This window comes from Stigmatopora argus, chromosome 15 (assembly GCF_051989625.1).
Source record: "Stigmatopora argus isolate UIUO_Sarg chromosome 15, RoL_Sarg_1.0, whole genome shotgun sequence".
Lineage (NCBI taxonomy): Eukaryota > Metazoa > Chordata > Actinopteri > Syngnathiformes > Syngnathidae > Stigmatopora > Stigmatopora argus.
The window spans coordinates 2,630,503-2,649,761 of NC_135401.1; the positions used below are offsets into that span (position 1 = coordinate 2,630,503).

The following is a 19,259-nucleotide window of genomic DNA, read 5'->3' on the forward strand; positions in this document are numbered from 1 at the left end:
TCCGACTTGTTGAGTCTCAACCGGCTTTAAATTGAAAGTCAGTCCCAACACGGCTCATGTCATCCCTAATTCATGTTCGTTTTTTTTTTTCTTCCACTCACGACATATTAAGACAAGCATCATTTAACACGGATGATGTGATTTTTCAAGTAATTTAGTCAACGTGCGGGATAAGTGTCCAAAAAAGGAATTTCCTAAGTCGCCAAAAATAATATCAGTATATAAAACGAACATGCTACTACACAGAAAACATACACTTTAATAAGATTTCTTATTTTTAAATCGAGTCAAATAATTGTTTCCAGCTTGTTTTGAGTGTTAAAATGTACAGATTAATGTGTAAGAAAAAAATACTATTAGCCCATAAATTTAAAACTTAATATATATCTAATATATTTTTTATTCTGAAATTTAAAAAAACGATTATATGTAAAAGTCAAATGACTTTGATTGACATATTTCATCTCAAACTTCTAAAGGGATATTTTTTAATGTGAAAAATGCAATAAATTAGTTTTCAATCATTTTAATCAAGAAAAAATCTGGGAGTTTATTAAAGTAAATGTCCATAAATCCTCAGTCAAGGGAAAGGTTTTAAACGTTTATACCGAAATTAGAGTAGAACATTTTGAGTTTAAAGAGATTAATTAGTGTTTAAAGCTTTTTTTGGAAGATTTGATTTCCATAATGTATTACTTTGCATGGATGTTTTTTGCGTCCTGTTTCCCAGCTGAGTTTAAAATGTAGTTTTCACATTCTACATTCTAAATGCCTGAAATATGATTGATCTTATCTTCAGTTTAATAAAAGTCTCTCTTTCATTGACTTGAAACAGGCAAATAAATCCAAGTGCAATTTCCAATGAAAACAAGGGAATTGCACTAGTTTTAAGTACCGCAGGTGTGCTTTAGCAACGTGGACGTGAAATCCAAGCAACACAATTTTCCGCCAAGCATGACCTCAATCCTCCAGAACACCCTGAAGCCATTTTTAAATCCGTCACCATTTTTCTCTTGATCTTCCCTCTCCCGGCCGGCCGGTTCTCTTTTTGCCGCACCTTCGAGACGGCTACCACACCTTTACCATCGTTCCCTATGGTAACATCTTTCAATCTGGCCAGAACCGCCCGTTTCTAAGTCAATAACGGCGGTCGTTCCTCAAATCCTTTTCTGATCCACCTGGGCAATTTACCGCCCCGGTAGACATTCCCACGTAAGAATGATGTCTACCCTGTCGGTAGCTTCTGTGTTGGCTAGCAGCGTATGGTCCTTGGACATAAGGGCCAGCTTTGTGTAAGCCACCTACACAGACTTCACAAGGGTGAATGACCCCTGAAGACAATGAGATCAGTGTTGAGAGGACGCTGAGATCATGACGGCGTAATAGAGCGAGCTGCCTAAACAACGTGCTTTGTCATCCTTTTGCTCTTCCGATGGGGGTGTGCGGCCAAGTGACACCGCATAGTCCTTGACTTATGGCGCTTAAGTCTATAATAAGGCTTCATTTCGGTCAAGGGGGAAATACAAGAGGAATTTTGTTTACACGAAACCTTAAACAAAATTAAAACCGCACCACGCCCAAAATCATCTGGGCTGCAGCAGGAGGAGTGTCATGGCTAGATGGGATTTTTTTTTTTTAATAGACTACTTTGTTGCTAATGATTTCATATCATCGTTGAAGCTTTTTGCTGGAGGGCTTGGCGTAGTTTCATTTTTTTTTCCTCCTTGTGAAATAGAAGTGTATACACTTGCCGTCTGGCATCGAATGAACAAAAATGGAGTGTTTGTTGTATGAAGACTAATTTTAAAAAAAATATGTCTGTCTCTCTCTCTGCAAATCCCTCGTGTAATGTCTCTAGGAGCACTGCATTTTTCAGTGTTTTTTCTTGCCGTTAGTCAGTGCGAATGGCGGAGCAATCGCTAATACGAGAGGAGTATATACTACTTCTCGTTGGCAAGTGGCCGTGCGTTATCCTATTGGGAGGACATGTGTGTGCATCATTTTGGGAATATTTTGAAGGGAATACAAAAGCAAACAACCCTTGATAGGTTGCAATTGAAAGCCAGGGTGGAGGCGGGGCCAATAGAGCCAAGAAAGGTATCAAAATTTAAAACAAAATTGGAATTAAGTTTAGTGTAAGGTTAGATTAAACCTATTTTTGAGTGTGTCTGCATCGTAATCCAAGTTCAGTTCAATTTGTTTATGTTATGTTATGTTACAAGCGCGTTGCCGTGCGAAAATGTATATGTTTTGGGAAAAGTTAAAAGTGACATCGTTTCTTACCTTCTAACGTCGTTCCGATACCCAGGAGAGGTTCGCCCAGTCCGGAGGTGTAGCGAGCGCTGACAAACAGCTCGTATTCAGTATCCGGTTGAAGGTTCTGAAGCAAGGCCTGCGTTGTATCACCCCTGACGGTCACTTCCCTCCTTTCGCCTGCATCGCTAGGTTTAAAGGCGATGATATATTGGAGGACATTTCCCGGGGCAGCCTCCCACGCCAGTCTCATGGTGTTGATGGTTTCGTCATACACCCGAAGGTCACGTGGCGAACCGACGACTGCATGAAGTCGTGAATGCCATTTACTACGCAAGTTCTGAAGACAGAGACGTATGGCGGTCCTCACCTTCTTTGGTAGTGCCGTCCACTTGCATGTCAGTCCCCATGCCCGTGATGTACTCGGCGAATACGGAAACACGGTAGGTGGTGATGGGGAAAAGCTCCTCTAGTACAATGGTCGTCTCGTCGCCGATCGTCTGCGCCTCCAATGTTTCCCCGGCGCCGTTCAGCGGGACGTAGGTCAAGTGGTATCGAAGAACCGATCCCGGAGCGGCGTTCCAGGATACCCTGAAACTGTTTGTCGTTTCCTCTGTGACTCTTAGGTTCCGGACTGTCCCCATCTCTGGAAATGGTAAGACGCGAACGGTTCGTGTTAAACTTTATTAAACAAGTGAGAGGATCCACTTCAATCAATGGCGCCATAAATTCGTTGGCTACTTCTGTTTGGAAGCCGTATTCGTTTTTAGTTCTGGTTTGCCACGCCCAAATTTTCAGTGGCCCCCAATGAAACATTTCTGGAGGCGAAGGAAGAACCAAACCAAAATTTGGATCCAAAGCGGAATGCAGTTATGTTATTAGCTAGAATTGGGGGACTGTTTGTAAATGATTGCCGTAACCTCCAACTGATCTTACCTTCGAGGGTGGTTTCTTCACCGGTCAAAGGGAAACTGTCTCCTTGGTCATACTGGGCAAAGACATTGACCTCGTAGGTGGTGATGGGGAAGAGATGTGGCAGAACAGCGGTGGGGCTATCCCTGGGAATAGCCAGGGTGATGTAGTCCCCGGTGACATCTTCTGCTTTACGGAATCGCACCAGGTAAGACAAGACGTCGGAAATGGGCGCCGTCCAGGTGGTGCGGAAGCTGCGGGAGGTGATCTCGGAGAATGCCAAGTTTTCGGGTGCAAGCAGACCTGAGAACCCAAACGAAAAGATTTAGTGCCTCCGTCAAGATGTACGGTTGACTTGTTCTGGTTTACGTCATCTTGTAATTGCCTTCTAGCTTGATGGGTTTGGAATACAAAGTATTTTTTGTCCATTGTCTATGTATAGATATCGTATTGCTAATCTCAAATACACGGTAGCACCATGTTGCATTTCGCCAGGTACTTACTCTTCTTTTTGATCTTGAGCAACTCCTGTTCGATCCTCAAACAGATGGACTGGGTGAGCTCTTTGGAAATCCTCTGGAAGGCATCAAAGTCCTCCACCTCGAAGACGTGAGTGTCCGACGGCTGATTGGCGATGGCCTCCAGCTCGGACCTGACCGCATCTTTCACGCCCACGGCAAAGATCTCCACGTCGCTGTTTCTCAAGTCCGTGGCCGCGTCCTTGAAGGAGTCCGACGACTTCCCGTCCGTGATCAGCACCATGACGCGGGGGACGTTGGCTCGCGCGCCGCGTGAGGAAATGAAGATCTGGTCTCTGACGTAGGCCATGGCCTTGCCCGTGTTGGTGGAGCCTCCGCGGTAGGGGAAAGTGCGCACGGCTTTGACCACGCCGCTGATGTCTTGATGGGTGTTGAGCGCAAACTCGGTGTGCGGATCTCGACTGTACTGGACCAAGCTGATCTGGACCTTGGCGGGGTCCACGTCAAAGGAATTGACCAGAACCTCCAAGAAGGCGCGGACCTTGGCAAAGTTTTGTAATCTGATACTGTACGAGCCGTCCACCAGGAGAACCACGTCGGCCTGCACGTCCACTCCCAGAGAGCATTCTACCAACGAGACCGATCCAGGTCAACGAAAGGTCGCCGCGGACGAACCGGTTCGCCGACAAACCTCCTTACCTGTCGTCACCTTGACCGGCTGGGTCCTCTCCATCGTCATGATGGGCTCACTGGGCGTCAGACCCTTGAGGGCGTACAGGCTGATCTCGTAGCCCGTCTCGGGAGACAAGTCGCGGATAATGATGGAGGTCTGCGTGGCGCCGATGTACAGTTCTTGACGTTTGACGTCGGGCAACATGGGGACCAGGACCAGCTTGTATCCCGAGACGTCTCCCGGCGAGGAATCCCACGTGACTCTCATCGATTTGGACGCGATGTCCGTCACCTGCAAATTGGTCGCCGGCTCCACCACTGAGGAAAGACGAGAAATGAGTCTGTCCGTTTTGGAGACTTGTTCTGAAGCTCCAAGCGTCAAGGTGGACTTACTTTCTTCTCCGCTGACAAGAACGCTGAGTTGCTCATCCACGCCGGAGCACACTTCGGTGATGATCCTTTTCTGGACGTCTTGGATCATGTCGAAATTGGCAACGTTGTAGACGTGCGAGTCGTACGGAGTGGAAGCCATTTCCCGGAGCTCGTTGTCATCGGCGCCCTTGATACCTGAGACGGCAAAAACCACGAGGGTGCCGTTGTCATGACCTCGATCCGACCCGCGGGAGAGCGAGATTTAAAAAAAAAATGAACATCTTACCGAGGACGAATATTTCCACTCCCATGTTCCTCAGTTTTCTCGCATGCTCCTCCACTGGATCTTGGGATTTCCCATCGGTGATGATCATGGCGATCTTGGGGAAAACCTTCCTGGCTCCGGCCTGCTCCGTAAAGATGTTTTGCGCCAAATACTCAATGGCATCGCCTGAGGAAAGAATTTCCAGGAGGTTTTAGATGCAGCATAGTTTCATCCTTTGTAAAAACATATAGCGAAAGGAAGTTAATTGCTTACCTGTCATGGTGTTTCCTCCCTTGTAGGGCAGAGAGTTGATGGCCTGGAGAAGGTCTCCTCTCCGGGTGTAACGGGTGAGGGGGAACTCGGTGCGAGTATCTGTGCTGTACTGGACCACGGCCACTCGGGTTTTGTCCGCGCCGATGTCGAAGGCCCCGGCCAGGCCGGCGATGAAAGTGCGGATGTGCTTAAAGTTCTCTCGGCCCACGCTCCACGAACCGTCCACCAGGAAAACCAAATCGGCAATCGCGCTGACGGAGCACTCTGGAGAAAGAAAAAGGGAAAATGTGTCTGAAAAGACGATTTTCACAGGAAAACATTTTTTGCTCCGTTTTCAACTTGCACTTTTTAAAAAAATGTAAATAACATATATTTTTCGAAATATATTTAAAGTCTGCTTTTTTAAATGAAAAAAAGATAATTTAAAGACAAAGTAGTATATAATTTTTTCCCTTTCTGAGATAAAAACTGTCACATTTCTTTAAATACTGAATATTTCGGGGGGTTCCCCAAAACTATTTTTTAATCCAAACCTGACAATGTTTACTCTCTTTCCATTTTTTAATGTAAATAAATCAATAAGATGACTGTTTTTTCTTTTTAATTAAAAAAAGATTTTCAATTTTTTTCTTCATTAAAAAAAATCCAAAATACGAGAGAATATTTGCTATTAGAGGCTGAAAAAGAGGATTTGGACAAATACTAATGTCTATAAATGATCTATCGATGATCAGAAAAGTAGTTGATTCATTAAAAAAATACATTTGACACTCTTTTTTCAATAGTGTACAATAAACGTGCCAATTTTTCTCTAAACCAAGGCCTCCTCCTCCTCCTCCATTTTTTTATTCCTTAGAGCTTGTTGCTAAATAAAGGAATCAATGCTTTCCTTCACCAGCGAGAACATTATGCAGTGACAGAAAATCAAAAACTGACCAAAATATTCCAAGCGCGTTGTCAGAAAGTGTTTGTCGAAATGAAAGAAGATGAAAAAGAAGCCCCGTAAATATTTGGGTTGGCGCAGGAAACAACACTCACTGATTGCATCTGACGCCGGTCTCCTGACGTGTCCACTGGAGTTACTGGACTGGACTGGACGGGGGGGGGGGGGGGGGGGGGGGGAAAGAACATTTGGATAGTCAGTCAGTGTAGCATATTGTTGCCACGGTTATTTTCTTTAAAGAAGAAGACAGGAAAATCAACGTGACATCAACTGAATTTACTTTACGAATTCTGATCCAACCCAAAAAACCTTACAAACACCGTACGAGTCGTACGGTGTTTGTAAGGTTTTTGGGGGGGTTTGTAAGGGGAATCATAATCATTTATAAGGGCAGTTATCGGCAGAGGTTGACAGGTATGAAATTAGCCGATATACTGGGTTTCAAATCAGGCATTTGTAAGAGCGTTAGCCCTAAAAATTAAAAATTAAACTTACTTGTGAGTTGGCCAAAGATGGGAATACTCTCCTCAGATCCATAATAGGAGTTAATGGACACTGTGTAAGCCAAATCCGGCGTCAGGTTCGTGATGGACGTGGTCGTAGTGTAAGCATTTAGGGCAAAGTCTCTCGTCGGTTCATCTGCATAAGAAATATGGCGATAAGTGAGATGTTCGCTTGCACTTTCCATGTCTAAATAAGGTTGGATTTGTCGTTACTGACCTGCGTCTGAAACAATTTGAACTCGGAAGCCGTCTATCCTGGTCGAGGGTCTCACCCACGACATTTCCACCGTGTTCTCATTTAGAATTTTAAAATTCAAGTCCGAGGGAGCATCCACTAGAAGCAAGAGAGGAAAACGTGTTAAGCGCCCCAACACACGCTCGGAGTTGTATTTTTTTGGAGGGGGAAAAACGGGCTCCGCGGTCAAAGGCATTCACGCAAAACCCAACGACAAACACTTCAGGACTGAAGTGAGCTTCTTTCGTTGTTGGGGAAGAGACACAAAAGCACCGACGACGGGTGACGAGGTCGGAAACGGTGCGAGAAGCCATTTTGGGTCAAAAAAAATGGCCTTTGTTTGAGTTGGCCGACCGTTTTGGTCCACAACTCAAGCACTTGTGCACGACTCCGACACGAACGCAGTGCAAACGTGAAGGTGAACCATCCAAATAACATGCCGAGGGCAGTCATCATCACAGAGCATGCAACGACCACGGACGCACGACAAAAAAAAAACAGGACTGCCGATTATACAATGGAATCCAAGGTGCCGTTTTTTTCCCCCCCGAGTTTTGACCCCGTTGAAATCCATATGTTTTCTATACATTGCCGTATACAAACATCATTCCGTTTGGTTTTCAAGAGGCCCTTGGCACGCATCCATTGCAAACCTTTTTAAAAAAGAATACACAATTGGTCACCGGAGACACTTGTGTACTTTTTTCCACGGAGAGCATCCACATTTTATCCACGCAGTCGGAAAAAATATAAAATATAAACAGGATACATAGGGGAAGACAACATTTTTTTTTTTAAAGACATGCATCATGTACATGTGAAAGTTGTTCGGTTAACAACTTTGATGGGCTTGATTCTCCATGTACACTTGGGAGCACACAGACAAATGACAAACATATTTTAGAATGATATTCTCTCTTATGGATGCCAGTCTAAAATTGTAGATTAGTGGAGATTGTGAAAATTAGCATGCATGGAAGTCTTCTTCAATTCCTTTTCCCTCACGATAAGCTTTTAGAGGAGTTGGGTGTGAGTGATTAAATATACTATCTTCAATTTAGTGTGATTTTCATTAAGATGTAGTACTTTGACTACTGTATTTCTGGACTATAAGTCGCACTTTTTTCATAGTTTGGCTCAATATAAGTTTTTATTTTTATTTTTTGACCAAAACAATGTTTTTTAGGCTATAGTTATTTGAAAAATTGTTATGCTAACAGATGCCCACTATATATCACTTTGACTTATGTATTAACTGGACTATAAGTCACACTTTTTTCATAGTTTGGCTCAATATTAAAGTTTTTTTTTGTTTTTAATTTTGACCAAGACAGTGTTTTTGTAGGGTATAGTTATTTGAAAAATTATTATGCTAACCGATGCTCACTATTTATTACTTTGACTACTGTATTTTCCGGACTATAAGTCGCACTTTTTTCACAGTTTGGCTCAATACTCAGGTTTTTTTTTTAAATTTTGACCAAGACAGTGTTTTTGTAGGCTATAGTTATTTGAAAAATTATTATGCTAACCGATGCTCACTATATATTACTTTGACTACTGTATTTTCCGGACTATAAGTCGCACTTTTTTCACAGTTTGGCTCAATACTCAGGTTTTTTTTTTAATTTTGACCAAGACAGTGTTTTTGTAGGCTATAGTTATTTGAAAAATTGTTATGCTAACAGATGCCGACTTAGAATGTTATATATATTTGTTTTTACATTAGGGTATGTTTAAATTTGGCTTCTGATTTAAAAAAAATTGTGTTCTTTGCCTAGTGTAACTTATACTCAGATGCGACTTATAGTCCGAAAAATATGATTAAAAAAAACCCACAAATTTGAGAGTAGATGGCATGCTGAAAATGTATATACATCTACATGAGGCAGTGAATGTCTTCTCCAATGGCTACATATTAGATTTCCCTTATGTTATTGTCTTTATAGACCAGTTTGATTAGGAATTTTACAAGTTGTTATAAAGAAAAATCTGCCAATATGTCAAGTGATTAAATCTATATGCATCAGTGTGACTTAGAACTTTGAGTAAATTGGAAAAAAAAACGACTAATGTGAGAGTAGATGGCGTGCAGAAAATGGAAGGAATGAGTAAAGGTCTATACAAGGCCATGACTGGAAAATAAGAGTTTTCCTTGAATATCATTGTAAAATACACATTGAAGCCATAGTGTGGGAAGATACTGAATGCAAAGGCAGATGACGAAGAGGAGCCCATCAGAGGGGTAAAAACTGGGATTGGAGGATCACCAACCTGCCGTATAAATTCAAGGAGCCCCGTTGGACCGCCATTCTCCGCCTCCAACAATGGCGGAAAGGTGGGAAAATGCGGAAAGGGCCTAATAAAAATTCTTTCCTCAAGTCTTCGCCGGCAACTGAGGTACCGGCTTCTTTGTCAAAGCCGTGGCTGGGGGGCCCAGATCCGGCCCGCCGCCTCCTTTGGGCGGCCCATGAAAATAAACTATATGCTCATGTTTCATGCAAAGATTTGTACAAAAACAAATGGGAAAAACTAAAACTGTTTTTTTTTTTCATTTTAAAAAAATTGAATATTTCCAGAAATATTTTTTAAAATACTGTACACCAATTCAAATATATGTACATACTATATACTATTTGTATTTCTGTATAGACGCAAAAACATAGTAGTAATAATAGGGGCGATCCTACTTTGCGGTTTTCCGATTATCGCGGCCATGTTTGGTCTACATTCTGCACGATATTCGAGGGATTACTGTATGTACATATATATAAATATATATAGGTCAAAACTTTCAAAATTTCTTTTTATACGTGTGTATATATATATATACACACACGTATATATATATAGATATATATATATAGCTATCTATAGCTATCTATAGCTATCTATAGCTATCTATAGCTATCTATAGCTATCTATAGCTATCTATATCTATCTATATCTATCTATATATCTATATCTATATATAGATATATACATACATACACACATGTATAAAAGGAAATATTGAAAGATTGAATGTTTTGACCTTTGCTTTAAACAATTTTTGCGACTTTTTTTAAATCCAAAAACTAGATAAATATTTTTTTAACTATTATTTCAATTGATTTCATTTAGTTGGTAAATTAAAAAAAATAAACATTGGTAAACAGCTTAGGAAATAAATAAAACCGAACATTTTCTGGTTTTGCACTTTTTCAAGAAAAAAAATTGTGTAAAAATAATATAAACACTGAAAAATACAAGAGAATATTGGCTCTTACGCAGCTGAAAAAGAAGATTTGGATCAATTTGAAACTCTATAAATGAGGTATTGACCATCTGAAAAGGCTGTCAATATACATGAGTGGATGAATTTACGACCCTTGTGATTAAAATGGCTGCTACCAAAAAAAAGTGTGAACCAATGTGTTTTAACAGCTCCTCATAAAGGACAAAGGGGGTCTCGCTACTGTTCTCCGAGTAAACCCCGAGCGAGAGGCGTCCCGCTTGGCGACGCCGCCAAGAGAGGCGGGGTTGGGGGTGGGGTGTCGGGCCGGCCCTCCCAAAAAGAGGCAGGGAAAGACGCCAAAGTCATTGGGCGACATGTGCTGACATTAAACATTACTGACTGTTGCCTTTCCATAAGTTTTTTTGCAAGTCAGCGCTTTGGCAAACGCCCGCAAAGAAGGCCCAAAAGGCTCTTTGTGTGGATGGCTTGGCTATTCTCCTATTTCATCTTTCCATGACTCCGGCAGCCGATGTGGGAGATTGATATGTGAGAGGGGAGCTTACTTACAAGGCCTTTGAAATGAAAGGGAAAAAAATGACAATCTTTCCATACCCAATTTGATGATTCCGAGCGAGGGCTGTTCAAACTTTTTGAAAATATCTCAAGTCACACCATTAGCTGAAAATCTAACGCTGTCTTTCATATTAACAATATAAAGACATTCTCATCATTAGCAATCAAATAAACGCACCAAAAAATGGAACTCCTTCGCCAAAAATTGAAGACGGATGGACCCCCAAAGACTTCCAGCTCATGTAATATATCAGTCATATTCTCATCCCCTAATTTCCCAACATTTCTCCAAAAAATGACTTCCATCTACTAACATTACGCGAAAACCACTTTTTTTCCAAGTTAAACCTCACCACATGTAACATTAAGCCTCAAAATGACTTTAACTCTATAATATTGCTTTTTTTTCTCGTCTAATTTTCACATACGTGACTTAATTCTCCTCATATTACTGCATTTTTTCCTCGAAATATGACGACACCTGACTATTCCACTTAATCCCAAACGTTAAAATGCCATTTAAAATGACACCTTAACGTTTCCCCCGCTGCTTTAACACATTCAAATAAACGTACAACGACGTATCATTAATTTCCCACATCGTAACACTTATTAACAACAAGAAAGAATGCAAAAACAAAACATAAATTGCTATCAAAACAGGATTCAACATTGAAATCGAAATAAAAATACCACAATAGCTTTTGGGTCACACAGTCAAACATAAACATACCATCGGGACAACTTTATTTTACGACATAATGACACATTGACATTTTACGCTAATGTCATATGAAAAAAAAACAAGGCCTAGACTAGCAAATAGCTCATAAAAGAAGAGCAAAAGAGAGAGAGAGGGGGAAAAAGGGAGGAAAGAGTGTCTGGTTTGAGCCAATCACGGCTGAGTGTGTGTGCCGTTTACCTTGTGCTTGGATGGGACATATCAAGGCTGCCAACAGGGCAACCACGGCCAGAGAGAGCCCGGTCTTCATTTTTGGCCCCTGGGGGTCAGCGGGATCTAAATAGGAGCCAGGCGTGGGTGATTAGTCGGGGGAAGGGTGCCCCGTGTGGCGTGAATGGAAACTGCAAGCCGTGGTTACATTTGGTTATCTCGGCTTTAACATGAGGACGTTTCAGCATACCTGTCAACCTCTGCCGATAACTGCCCTTATAAATGATTATGATTCCCCTTACAAACTCGTCGTACGGTGTTTGTAAGGTTTTTGGGGGGTTTGTAAGGGGAATCATAATCATTTATAAGGGCAGTTATCGGCAGAGGTTGACAGGTATGTTTCAGTGACATTTTAACTTGGATTTAATATACATGTTTTGCTGTTTAAGTACTAAAAACATACATATGTATTAATTTGACGTTATTTGGCCGGAAAATAAAAGTACGTGAAGCGTATAAACGTTTTTTTTTGTTTTTGAGCAGGAGCTTAGCCAAAGGTTAGCCACCATAATTAGATAAATACATGTAAAGATATATATATAAAAAGATGTATTTGCATTTTATATGAATATCTAGGAGCAATGAATAATCCATATTTTTGGGCATAATGTAGCCAAAGGCCACATTAAGACCAGATTTGAATCCAAAACCTCAGAAGTGTGGGTCAAAAAGTCTCACCGCAAACAGATTTTTTCAATTATCCTCTTTTGTTTGTAATAAATCGTCCATTTCCCGTTAAAAGCCTCCATAAATGGACCGTGTTAAGGATTTAGGAGCCAATTTCAAGTGGTTTAGTTTGTATTTTTTGGGGCTAAAAAATGCTAACTTTCACATCAGGGGGCCAAATCCCTGCATTGGCCCCTTTTTCCTATTCTTACCCAAACATACCATATCTGCGCCTTTATGAATATTCATACAAAATCAGGCAAACAAGATGGTTAAAATGGGGATAAAACAAGTTATTTTAAAACATTTTCATCATTTGTAGATGAGGGGGAAAAAATCAGAGCTTCAAATTTGCATCAATGAATGAACTAATAACTGTCAAAGTCAATAAAAATAAAATAAAGTGGTTATTTCTTACCCTGATGAAGAAGCCAAAAGATGGAAGGAGAATTTGGGAAGATCCTCCTTGTGTGCACCCTCTCTCTTGTCTCCTCTCCTCTCCTAAAGATGTCCAAGGAGGAAAAGCTTCCTTCCAAGTGGGAAGATTCTTTCCACCACGGGCTTCTTAATAGGGGGGGGGCAGTTCCCGACTCTCAATTTACCATCTTCTTCCTCTCTGACGAATTTCCCCGCCTGTTACTTGATCCATGTCCCCCTGCCGGGACCGTGCGAGTCCTTGGAAATGACATTTTTTTTCTCCGTCTCTCTCTCTTCACATTCCATCTGTCTGCCAAACTTAATGAGTTTCCATCGCCAATGAATCGCCCGCAGAAGTTTGTCCAGACGTCACTGCGGGGGTCACGAGAGCTGAGAAATACCATTTATTTGGGTTATGTGTCAAAGGATGAGTCCAAATGTTAGCCTTGCCTGTGAAAAGAAAATATTCTGAAAGTTTAAAAGCGTCGTCGTGAAACAATGAACGGTGATTGTAAGTCGATTTTGAAAAAGTGTGTTGATTTGAGATTTTAAAAGAGCATGATTTACTAGTTGGTCTTTGGTTCCCTCTGGCGGTCAACAGGTGAAGTGCGCGTACGAATAGATAGTTTTGTAGATTGTTCTTCTTCAAATCGATCATTTCGAGCGTGAAAATAACACATGGCAACCTCTTCAACATTGAGACACTTTAATTAGACCGTAATCACCTAATAGAGAACAGTCCACACGTTTTAATTTCATGCGACTCCGCAAAAAAAGGTTGTCTTAGAACAGGCGGAAAACCCAAAGTGGTTTCAAACCCTGCCGACATTGGGCGAGGGCGAGGTTCTATTCTTTCAAGTGCAAGTCCTTTGGGCAACACTGATAGAATTGTGCAATGTAGTTTAACAGAAATTCTCCAATCAGGGAAGCTCGACAGCAGAGTGTTAAATACATTCCATGCATGATGAATTATGGGTATTTTTTGGGGTAAATCTAAACAACCAAAGAGGGCAGAAACAGGACTGCTTCTTTTTTAAGGGTTTGACGATGTGCAAAGAAAGTTTCTTATCTTTGATTTCAATGTATAATAGAATTGTACATTCATTTCATAGTACACGAGGTGGACAAAAACTGAGATAAAACACATGCCCTTCAGGATTCAAGCCATTTGCCAAGCTATGCTAACATATAAACCATCCTCGGATACACAGATAAATACATTTTACACACAGAATGACATTCTCAGCGGCTAACTTGAAGCATTCGAGACTCGAGCGTCGGACTTTGCTTTTCAACGCGGACGGCGCTTGCAGATAAATACGTTAAACTGGTAGCCAGTGTGTTTGCGCGGAAACCGTTAGCGCTGCCGTTAGCGGCTGGTCGGTTGTTGTTTTTTAGTTAGGGATATCGGCGCTGGTGTTGCGCGAGTCGTATTTGTGGTGGATGACGAGCAAAACCACGCCCAGGAAGAAGCAAATGGAGCCCACGGTGATATAGGCGATGCCCAGGAAAGGATTCTTCCCGCCCATCCAGGAAATGGTGCTCAAGATCATTCGTTTGCGACCATCGAAACTCAAGACGGGGTAATCTGATTACAAAACATTAAGGAAATAAGACCAAAAACAAGATTTGGGGAAAAATGTAACACGTGCCTAAAAAGCCATCAAGGCCTTCAGTCATGTACGTTCATTTCCCGTACAGTTTATCCTCACAACAGTGGTGGCGGGTGCTGGAGCCTATTCCAGAAGTAGGCGAGAACGCCCAAAATTGGTTGCCAGTAACAATGACAACAAGAATTCACTCAGATCTAGGGGCAATAATCCTCACTGGAAGACATTGCCAGCCCTCGATACCTCAGCAGAGCAAGGAACATTTTCGGGGACCCATACCACCCTGGTCACAATCTGTTCTAGCTGCTGCCCTCTGGCAGACGATATAGGTCCCACAAAGTACGGACAAATAGGCTTAAGGACAGTTTTTTTCCCACATCCATCAGGACTCTAAACTTGCGGTAACACGACACACAATCCTTTCTGCGTAATAACTTCGGGGTGAGGTAATATGAATAGACGTTGGGCGGTGATCTGCCTTCTACTGGCTGACTGAAGGTAAGTGAAAGACTGACAGGTAAGTGATCCGCTCAGGGGGTGATGCGATGTATCCATCACGGCAGAATGCCAAATTACGAGTCCGTAATTATCACTTATTTGGGTCTTTTGCCGGGAAAACCCACCTTATGGAGAAGCACTACCAATTTCGTCATACGCAGTTTCTGGGTATGATGACAATTAGGCTTTTTGTCGAGTTAATGATGTTGACAAAGCCTATGTCCAATTATTATTAATATAGTGTTCAACCAGTTAGCCTAGCATCCATGTTTTGGAGTACCCAGAGAAAACCCACACAAGCAGCGGGAGAACATGCAAACTCCCATTGCATCAGAACTGTGAGGCGACCATGCTAACTAACCACTTTCTCACCGTGCTATCCTCTTCACAAACATTCATTCATTCATATTCTGTACCGCTTATCCTCCTCACAAGGGTCGCGGGGGGTGCTGGGGCCTATCTCAGCTGAGTGAACCCACTCCAATTCATTTTTCGATAGAGAAAATTATTGTTCGGGTTTTTTTCGAGGTAAATTAAAAAAACAAATAAACAAAAAAACACTTACTGGCCATTTAAGCAGGCTTATTAAATCATTTTGGAGTACAAAAGGATACTGTAGGTTATATCCAGCGTGTATCTGCCGCTAGCTAGCGTTGGGGTGGAGGTGGACTTTTTCTGGATGATCCTGAAGAGCTTGCGGAACGTGGGTAAGGCGGCCGTGCGCATCCACACGATAAAGTCCTCGTTGATGAAGCCATTGTTGTCGTGGTCATCCGGGTCAAGCTCAAACACTGGTTTTCTCCAGTTGACTGGTTTGCTAGTACCTGAGAATGAGGGCAAGCAAACAAGTCTTCAAATGGAAAAATAATATTTTAAAATTCTAAATTAGCCCAGAACACCCCCGTTTAATGCACTTATTTGTGCGTCTCGATCTTCCCATTGGCTGCCAAAACGTCACCAAGTGCGTCAAAGACGCAAAACCGCAGCCTAGCCGCGACACTGGCATAACACAAGATAACTTAGATAGAGTGGTGTAGAATTTTTTTTGGGAAGGATGATGTTCCTTGACGATAATTACCTTGAAAAGCAATGGTAAGGTTGTCATTGCCGCCGGGATTCCTAAACTTGACGTGCTTGTCCGTCCACCAAGCAATGCCCTTCTTCATGAGAGGGATTTGGATTCTGGTGCCGTTGGAGTCGATATGATAGAGCACCAGGGAGTCTGAAAAAGACATAAACTTGCCATTATTTGTCCTAACTTTGGGATACAATATAGCGATGCATACATGGGTCAGGGCAACTTGTAAAAAAAAAATGAATAAACTTCTGCAAATGTCTGGGTTTCTTCTTAGAAGTTTCATCCAAATTGCCATCCGGTTTGCGCTTATTCTGAGGAGGCATATTGATAAGACTTACCAGTGTTGTGTACTCCTACTTCCTTTAGAACAACTCCGGAAATGATAGGATTTAAGTTAGGTTAGGTTAGAACTTTATTTCATCCCGTATTCGGGAAATTTCTTGGTTGCAGTAGCAAGACAGACACAGAAGACATTGTAGACCTAGGTAAAAAAACGGGAGCCATTTGTTTCAAAACAAAAAACTGGTGGTTTAGTCAGCCTTAATAATACTTAGTTCCCTTATGAAAAAAAATGAAAACAAAAATGTTAAAGCGATAGAGCAGGGGTGGCCAACTCCAGTCCTCGAGAGCCACAATCCGGTCTGTTTTCCATATCTCCCTCCACCAACACACCTGAATCAAATAATCAACTCATCAGCAAGCTGTCCAGAAGCTTGATACCAATCCCGATGATTTGATTCAGGTGTGTTGGTGGAGGGAGATATGGAAAACAGAGCGGATAACGGCTCTCGAGGACCGGACTTGGCCACCCCTGCGATAGAGGCTACCTACACCAGTGTGCCGTGGGAAATGAAAAAAGTCATACATTGTAATAATCCAAGAGAGAAATTTCCACATTAAGAGATTAAAATCGAACTATTATGAGGTTAAAAATGAAATATGAAATCATAGATTGTACTATAACCAGATTCAAAATTTAATATAATGAGATGAAAGTCATTTTGTTGCTTATTTTCACGTAAAGTAAACCGGAAACTCTTTGGTTTTCCGGGCTTCGTAATGTTAGGTGGTTGAAGTAATACTGGGAGGGGAAAAAAAGTCGTAATATTACGAGATTTAAGTCATTTCCCTGTTTTTACGGTACGTGAACCGGAAGTTATTTGGTTTCAGGGCATCGACATTTGACGACGTAAAGTCTACGTGAGCACTTTTTGCGTAACAAAGATTAAAATGTGGTTTAAAAAAGTTGCATTAATTGCAAAAATTGATTTTGGAATAATTTGTGGGCTATTTAATTCCTGTTAATAAAACTTTGATGAGAACAACGTGATATATAAGCATTTCTCAATATATTTGCACTGATTTCTTCTCACCGTTGAAGAGGCTGTTGGCAATGGCCCCGCAAGGCGCAATGGGCAGGCCTTCACTGGTACGATAAGGTTCGCATTCCTTACTGGGATTCTGTGGGGGTGAGGGAACTGTGTTACGTTCAAGTAGAGGGAGATTGAAAGGCAACGATCAAAAGGTCAGGGAAAGGCAAAGAGGCAAAAAATGTACCGTCAAAGCAGAGCGGTCCCCGTTGAGCTGACTGTCATCCCTGGATTTCACGTAGCGCCTGTGGTTCTGATAGAAGTTGGATAAGCCGTAGTACATGAAGACGTTGCTCTGAATAGGGAAATGGAAACCAAATTATTCATGGCAAAGGCTAAAAATAAGAAAATAGCTTTTTGTCACTTTACAAATACACTTTTGTATTTACTGTTGCACTGTCAAAATCATTTATACCTTTTTGACAATCAAACCTATTATGACAAGCTACCCTGAGTCCCCTTGAACTTTTTTTCTGCTTGTTTTTCCCCCCTCACTTCACATTGCATCAATATTGGAGACTGGTCATTCCGCCATTTGCAATGCGGTTCAGACAGAAATCAATCAATAAGGTAGACAGAAATGTATTATTCATTTAGAGAGCTGGAGATGGAAGGAAGGATGGACGCACCTCAAAAGGCTGTTCCAAAGTGAAATTCACTGAGCAAAAACAGGGTGTCGTCCGGTTCCAACTGTAGTTTTTGGCACAAGTAAAACAGGGGCTTGACACGTCCACACCGGTGTAATCAAGCTGAAAAACAGACGTGCATGAGAATTAAAAAATGCAAAAAAATTACACGGCAATGCAAAACATTAAAAAAGCCATGTCTGTAATTTTTGGGGGTCAATAATGTAGTGAAATTTACTTGTAAATGGTTATCAATAAGTGCAATGATCTTGTAACGATGCACTGCATGAAAAGTAACTTGCTATCAGGATCTTTTTAACTTCAGTTAACAAGTTAACAGTTTAATAATAAATAACTGAAATACAAATAGAACACTTTGGTCCTGCTTGCAAAGATAAATCCTGAGTGACAAATCTATTTGTGCTGATTTTCTAAGCAAAACAACTTTAACAATATTGTTTACACTATGCAAAAGCAAATAGCTCAATTCATATTATATTTAAAACACAAGCTTTATGCAATGGTATTTATCTTAGCTGGAAATGTGGGTAAATTCTCGACATTCTCAGGAACATAGCCAATTATCATCACGTTTTTCCTGTAACCCAGATGACATGCTAAAAATAGCACCTTGGCAAATACTTTCGATTTCTGCATATGTTTTGCTATTGTCAACTACAGGCGAAAATAAGACATTTAAAAGGTGGTACTCACCTCGAACTCTTTGATGTTGTTTGAAGTAACATAGAGGCCGATGCCAATGGGGATGAAGATGAGACCAATGACGAAGAATGCGGGCAGCACGGTTCCAGCCGTCAGGATAGGCTGCCAAGCGGGTAGCCTCTGTTGTTTAAAAGCCGTATTGTCCGGCTTCTTGCTTTTCACGGCTCCGCCACCACCGTGGTTCGAGGGGCCCGAGTGGTGGCCGTCCTCTTCCTTAGCGTTATAGCTCGACGCCATCATGGCTGTAATCGGCTTCGAGTCAATATTATTACTGCCTTTCGGTTGTACCTTTTGTTTCGCGCAGGGGGAAAAGTCGTAAAAAATCACAAACGGGATCTCAAATGTATCTAATTTCGTCTAAATGGCTGCTTGGGGAAGCATTAATTGAATCACATTTAGTAATTCCATCCTACACGAAGAAGCAGGAAGTATACAAGGAGACGTAATGTAGATGTCACCACACAGGAGGATGACGCCTACGAATACCAGTGTGGATATATTATGAGGGCTAGGATACAACAGGGACGGGCGTCAAAGCCTGTCGGCCATCTTAAGACAGACATTGTAGCCACATCACGTTAAAGTACCATAATCACATAGCCTGAATCTAAGATGTGATACG

At 41.6% G+C, this 19,259-nt stretch overlaps 2 protein-coding genes across 7 annotated transcripts in view; both read right to left on the bottom strand.

Moving 5' to 3' along the window:
• Window positions 1-12,857, bottom strand: part of col12a1a (collagen, type XII, alpha 1a) — a 57,564-nt gene extending 44,707 nt beyond the window's left edge. For 4 of the 6 annotated variants that reach the window (XM_077620742.1, XM_077620741.1, XM_077620744.1 and 1 more), the window contains exons 1-7: window positions 4,975-5,133; window positions 4,710-4,883; window positions 4,344-4,634; window positions 3,669-4,271; window positions 3,190-3,468; window positions 2,624-2,899; window positions 2,284-2,556 (exon numbers count right to left, since the gene is read on the bottom strand). In XM_077620742.1, coding sequence (XP_077476868.1) covers window positions 2,284-2,556; window positions 2,624-2,899; window positions 3,190-3,468; window positions 3,669-4,271; window positions 4,344-4,634; window positions 4,710-4,883; window positions 4,975-5,062 — 1,984 coding nt within the window. In that variant the 5' untranslated portion in view covers window positions 5,063-5,133. Of the gene's footprint in view, window positions 1-2,283; window positions 2,557-2,623; window positions 2,900-3,189; window positions 3,469-3,668; window positions 4,272-4,343; window positions 4,635-4,709; window positions 4,884-4,974; window positions 5,140-5,226; window positions 5,491-6,264; window positions 6,319-6,664; window positions 6,809-6,889; window positions 7,007-11,619; window positions 11,716-12,733 lie in introns of those variants that run through there. The other 2 variants (XM_077620745.1, XM_077620746.1) reach the window with 2 other exon arrangements.
• A 564-nt stretch (window positions 12,858-13,421) lies between these two features.
• On the bottom strand, window positions 13,422-19,115 carry LOC144090020 (cell cycle control protein 50A-like). The gene is made up of 7 exons (XM_077621306.1): window positions 18,629-19,115; window positions 17,918-18,037; window positions 17,476-17,583; window positions 17,292-17,379; window positions 15,919-16,062; window positions 15,455-15,664; window positions 13,422-14,320 (listed from the first exon to the last, which is right to left on the bottom strand). Exons 1-7 carry the CDS (start codon window positions 18,875-18,877, stop codon window positions 14,127-14,129), a joined length of 1,113 nt encoding a protein of 370 aa, XP_077477432.1. The 5' UTR covers window positions 18,878-19,115; the 3' UTR covers window positions 13,422-14,126.
• Window positions 19,116-19,259: the final 144 nt, after the last annotated feature.